The following is a 6,101-nucleotide window of genomic DNA, read 5'->3' on the forward strand; positions in this document are numbered from 1 at the left end:
CTACAGTTTCCCATCTCATGTATGCAGATGACACTATTTTTTTTTACTAAAGCAGAGTTGCAGGAAGTGAATGTTCTTCAGGGGGTATTGGAAAAATATTGCCTCTAGTCTGGACAGAGAATTAATGAAGGGAAATCCAAAAATTTTCTCTCAAAGAATTGTGAGGTGAGCTGTGGTATTAATATCTCTGAGTATTTGGGGTTTGATATTATGGATGGGGAGGTGGTTTTTCTAGGTAACCCTCTGTTCGTGAGTGGTAATCGCACAAAAGATTTTAACTTCGTTGTTGATAAAATGAGAAGTCGTATGGAAGGATGGAAGGCCAAGCTTCTTTCACAGGCAGCTAGAACTGTGCTTATTAAGAATATTATCTCCTCCATCCTTATCTACACTATGTCAGTGTTTTTGCTCCCTCTGAAAATTACCAAAACTCTTCATGCCATGGTGCGACGGTTTTGGTGGATTGGAGGCATGGAGGGTGGTCGCTTCTTGTCTCTTTTGACCTGGAGTTCCATTTTCCTACCTAAAAGCAGTGGTGGCCTTGGGAAACACAATACTCCTTGGTCTCATATCCTCTTGGGAAAGTATTGCCACTCCTCTAACTTCTGGGGTGGTTCTTTGCCCCACGCTGCCTCGCCTGTGGTGAGAGGGATTTGGAAGACTCATTATTTTATCAAAGACAACAGCTTGTGGATTATTGGTAAAAAGTCCGAGGTTGATTTTTGGCACTATTCTTGGACATGTTCTGATGGTGTTAACTTTGGCCCGAAAGATCTTAATCCTAGGATTACTTCGGCTATGATTCTTGGTGACCTCATGTTACATGAAAGGGTATAGGGACTAATTAGTAATTGTTAGTATTGTCTAGTTAGTATAAATATGTAATACTATTACACAAATGGGGAGGAATGAAAAGAGAGAAAATTAGGATTATTCTTATTGGAGTTTGGCACTGACTCGAAGAGTGCAATTCGATACAATCGGTAATTGTATCATTGGTGCTCTCATTGAGAGCATCTCAGAGAGAGCTTTCAGTGAGAGATTGGCACTATGACTGGTGAAGAGCTTGTTGAATTCGTTAGATCCATGATGAGTTCTATGGAACTGAGTATGGAGCAACGTTTCAAGGCTCAATTAAAGGAATTAGATGTCATATTTGAACCCTACTGCCCATCGACAGAGGCACTATTGGATTCCTCATCTCAACCCGATTCTCCAGAGGTCGATAACCACATTGATGTCGCTATTGAATCAGTGAGAAGCGAGATGGATTTGGATGATCCTGAGGAAGCTTTAGACATTGCTGTCGATATGGATCTCATCCGAGATGGCAGCAAAGCACAACCAAAGTTGAATCGCAGTTCGCCGGAGGTAGAGGAAAAGCTCTCTGCTCGAATGGAGATTGGGGATTCAAGAATTTCGCCAGCTCTTGCTCGGGCAATCCGATCATCTTGCGTGTACATAGAAGAAGGTGATGCTAGTGGAGTGTTTGCGGATCGTAAAATGGAGCTACGTGAGATTGTGTTTGGTGTTAAAGGTGATTCACCATGGGAATTGATTCACACGCCGCTGAAAGATCGGAGGAGGATCTTTGATCGGGGACGTCAATGGATCTTGGATCGAAGACGACGAACGAACTTTGACGTAGATGAACGGAGCGGAAAGGTCACTGGCAGACAACGAGAAGCTTGGTCACGTCGGATCGCAGAGAACCATCGGAGCAAAGGGCATTGACTTGGCCTTCAATATCACTGGTTTGCAAAAGATATATATATATACATATATACATCTTTGATGGGTTAAGTTCAGCAAATATATATGATTTAGAGTGTGGATGAAGCTTCAATTTGCTGAGAATACATGGAGGTCACGACTCCAAAAATAGTGGTTGTTGTTTTCAAAAAAAAAAAAACACAGAAGAAGAAGACGAAGGAGAAGTAGAAGAGCAGTGCATCATTAGTGACATGAGACTCTCTTTGCCCTATGAATCTTGGGCTTGGACTTGGGCTGAGAATTTAGTAGGAAATTAGAAAGAAATGGGCTGAATATTAAAAGAATATTTGGGCTCTAATAAATTTTTATCTTTTATATTTGTGCTTGTTTTTAGTTGTTTTTTTATTTCTACCCATTTGTGTAATAGTATTACATATTTATACTAACTAGACAATACTAATAATTACTAATTAGTCCCAGTACCCTTTCATGTAACACCTCAGATCAGGCATTGGTGAGTCCTGGGATGGTGAACAGATTGATAGATTGTTCAAGCCTGCCACTATCAAAACTATGATGGAATGCAATCTATTTGAGCTGCATGAGAATGACTCTTTGGTGTGGAAATCCACCTCTTCAGGAACCTTTTCACTTAAAGCTACCTATATGGATCTTCTTCGTCCTGCTTTTTCCAACTCTAAAACTTTCACTTATCTCTGGAACTCCCCCTTACATGAAAGATTGAAACTCTTCCTTTGGAAGATTTGCAGAGACTGCCTTCCTTTCGAGTTCAGGTTGAGCATCATTTTTGGTAATGAGGTTGGAAAATGTTATCTCTGTGGTGTTGTTGTTTGTGATACTACTGCCAATTTTTTCTCTCAATGTCTAATTTCTTTTAGGAGGCGTTTGGTTGGGAGGAATGAAAATATAGGAATAGGAATGGAAATGGGAATATGAATAGGAATGGAATGGAATAAAATTTAAAATGCATAAAAAAAATTGATAAAAAAATAATTAAATTTTTTTTCTTGTTACATTGGAATGGTCATTCCTTTCTTTTTAAAATGGAATAGCCATTCCACCAAAATGGTGGAAAGAGCATTCCATTGGAATGGCATTCCAATACTTTAAAATGCAACCAAACAAAGGAATGGAATGAAAATTGTTTCCTTTCCATTCTATTCCATTTCATTACCTCCAACCAAACGCCACCTAAGTTTCTCGTTGATAAGTAAGTGGAATGTTAGCATTGAGAATGTCCCTCTCCACAATGGTGTTGAGGTTGTCAATTGGTTTCTGAACTTGATGTCTGCTATGGATGATGTATCCATGATATATCAGAAGGAATTCTTATTGTTTGCAGCAATGCTTTTTCATAACCTCTGGTTTTTCAAGAATGATATTTATCACAACAATAGTCAATGGAGTTTCGTAGAGAGGAAGAAAAAAATTAATTGTAATTTCAAGGGCCACTGGAACACTATGATAAGAAATAGAGAGGGAAGAACTGATGGCGCTCGATCTCTATTGACTCGTTGGACTCTGCCCAGACCAGGAAGAATCCGGGTTAATGTTGATTTTGTGAACAAAGAAGGCACAAGAGCTGTAGGGGTGGTGGTTCGTAATGACCGTGGAAGCATTTTGGCTTTGTTTGCCATCAAGATCTCCTTTCTCTCGATTGTTCATGGTGAACTTATGGCTACCTTTTGGGGATTGAAGGTGCTGCAACAGATGGGATGTATGGCTACTAATCTCTACTCTGATTGCCAACCTTTCGTGTCTCTATCTCTTGTGCTACTCATTCCCATTGGAATTTGACTCTTATGTATTTTAAGTTTTTTGCTTTGCTTTCGTCTTTTTCTGTATCCTCCTTTTGAGTGCCTAGAACCTCTAATTAGGCGGCTCGTATACTTGCCAAATGGGGTCTTGAACACTTTTGCAAAGGGTTTCTAAATTTCTCGAAGGTGAATCTCTATATGCTCACCAAAATTGTTTCATTAGTTAAGTATTTGTTTTTTAGCAAAAAAAAAAACATGTCACTAGAAGAAAATTCAAGCCAAATCGCTCGGGACCATTAGTATTTTTCTAAAGTAATAATAATAATAATAATATCCTAAAATAGAAAGAAAGAAAACTAGGTGGCAGTTTTTTATTGGTTGGAAAGGAAAAGGTGATTTTCATTGCACAAAATTTGGAGCACGTACAAATTCTGTTAAAGCAAAATTTGTACATAACGTACAGATTTTCTCTCTGCCACTGCATTGCCTTTTTCTTCAGCTCTTCACGACTTCACTGCTCCTCCTTCATCTTCTTTCTTCGCCTGAGGTAATTTTCTTTTGATTTTGAAAGCTTTTTCATTATAGTGCGAATTCATGTCATCGAGCTAAAGCTGCATTCTCAATCTTATATTATTTTAGAGATTTTTTTTTTGATAATCTGTGTGTAGTGAAGAATAATATCTTATCTGTGAATCTAGAAATAACATTTCTGCTTTCGATTTCCAGCTTATTACTTTCACAGTTTCACTCCATTTCAGCTCTCATCTTTTTCTTTCTTTTTTGGTGACAGTTCAGTTCAGTTGATAATGAAGGTCGAGTTTACACCTGACTGCAGTCTGAACGACAGTGATGACGAAGGAGCTGAACTGAGCATTTCGATGCTCATTTCGGGCTTGAGATCGGCGTTTATGACCACTGATTTCGACTGGGTCGAGGAGACTCTGATCTATAGAGAAGCCAAGCTGAAGAACAGAATCGAGGAGCTAGAGTCAGAAAATATTCAACTATATCATGAGGTTAAGAGATTGAGGATTTATAATTCTGAGACAAGAGTTGTCAAAGAGAATTATGATACCATGCGAAACAGATTGAAGGTTGCTGAGGAGAAAATTCTAGACTGTAATTTGAGAGCTAAGGCTGCTGAGGAGAAAGTTCTAGACTGTAATTTGAGAGCTAAGGCTGCTGAGGAGAAAATTGTAGACGCTAATTTAAGAACTAAAGCTGCTGAGTTGAAAGTTGTGGATGCTGAATTGAGAGTTAAGGAAGCTGATGAGAAAGTTCGAGACTCTACCGAGAGAACTAGAGTGGCGGAAGATCGAGCAAAAAAACTTGACGAGGGAGCTGAGGCGAAAACTCCAAAAGTTGAAAGGTTAGAGCAATTGTTGGATGATGTGAAGAAGACCGAGAGAAAAATAATTGAGGAGATTGTTCACATGAAGCAAAATGGGGACTGGAGCAAATTTGATGAACTGGAGAAAAAAGTGTCTGTGCTAGAAGCTGAAAAAGAAATTGTTTTCAAATTGGAATCTCTGGTTCCAATGTTAACAACCACAGGTTCCTCTGAGTCTCACAAGGCAAATGAGGAGAAGGGTACTGATACTAATGATGGATTTGCTGTTGTTTCAGGCTCTGCTCATCTTCCTTCACCTCCAATTTGTTCAACGAACCAAGATTCTGCTAAACCTTTGATCACATATTCTAGGCGTAATAAGAAAGGGAACCAGAATAAGAACCAGAAACAGGGGTAGATGTTTTGTAGTGGGAATTAAGACATTTTGAGAAGCAGACATGGTTTCTTTACTTCTTTTTTTTTTCTTTCTTTTTGGGTTTAATATGGTTGCTTATGACAATTCAGTAAGACTTTCAAAAATTCCTTTTGTTCTTTGTTGATTCTTTGCTGGTTTTGGTATTATTCTGCTATAAACTACTAACCTGCAGGTGGAGCACAACAGATTTTCCAAGTAAGATCTTCATTTGCATTGTCTCTTGTCATTTACTTATCAATCATGTTTGCTTGTATTAAAGGGAAAATGCTAAATTGCTAATAAAAACTGGCATCGGATATAATGAGAAAAAGTTGAGCCATAATGAGGGGTTTGAAAGAATTAAATATTATGGAAAATATGTTGTAGTTTGTACTTTTGTAGGTAGAGAATGTATTAGATATTTGTTTACGGTGCCATTTAATGTTCTGTGTTATATTATCATTAATCACCATATAACTTATTTGATACGTTAATATTTAGGATTTCAGGGATTAATAGTTCAAGGTTGTAAATATCTGTGAAGAATAAGTAGTTGTATGAGATATGAGTGAATGGCATTTTCTTCTGTCTTTTCAATCTCCAAGCTCTCCAATGAGTTTCCTTTTTAAAATCTCTCAACCAAAACTTTGAAGATAAGACCCTTAATCCCTCTTTTGAATTGTCTAAATCGTTCTCCAAAGATATCTTAACATAAGTGTAATTAAAGCCTTCTGTTTTTCTATCCAATTTTTTTTATATTTATTTCATTTTCTGGACCAATTTATGTTGCAAAACCTGAAACACTGAGTCTTAGTTTTCTGAAGTCACTTGAATCACCCAATTTGGACTTTCTTAGTGAAAGTTA

The 6,101-nt window shown here is 37.8% G+C and overlaps 2 protein-coding genes across 3 annotated transcripts; both read left to right on the forward strand.

Moving 5' to 3' along the window:
• Positions 1-210: 210 nt before the first annotated feature.
• On the forward strand, positions 211-837 carry LOC133032371 (uncharacterized). The gene has a single exon (XM_061106292.1). It carries the CDS (start codon positions 211-213, stop codon positions 835-837), a length of 627 nt encoding a protein of 208 aa, XP_060962275.1.
• Positions 838-3,798: 2,961 nt separating this feature from the next.
• Positions 3,799-5,361, forward strand: LOC115721317 (uncharacterized). 2 transcript variants are annotated; one of them, XM_030650591.2, is made up of 2 exons: positions 3,799-4,038; positions 4,282-5,361. In XM_030650591.2, the coding sequence occupies exon 2, from the start codon at positions 4,298-4,300 to the stop codon at positions 5,237-5,239; it is 942 nt and encodes a 313-aa protein (XP_030506451.2). In that variant the 5' UTR covers positions 3,799-4,038; positions 4,282-4,297; the 3' UTR covers positions 5,240-5,361. The 2 variants fall into 2 exon arrangements, with proteins under 2 accessions (XP_030506451.2, XP_060962309.1); XM_061106326.1 differs by having other exon boundaries at positions 4,287-5,361.
• Positions 5,362-6,101: the final 740 nt, after the last annotated feature.

The sequence above is a fragment of the Cannabis sativa genome, chromosome X (genome assembly GCF_029168945.1).
Source record: "Cannabis sativa cultivar Pink pepper isolate KNU-18-1 chromosome X, ASM2916894v1, whole genome shotgun sequence".
Taxonomy (NCBI): Eukaryota; Viridiplantae; Streptophyta; class Magnoliopsida; order Rosales; family Cannabaceae; genus Cannabis; species Cannabis sativa.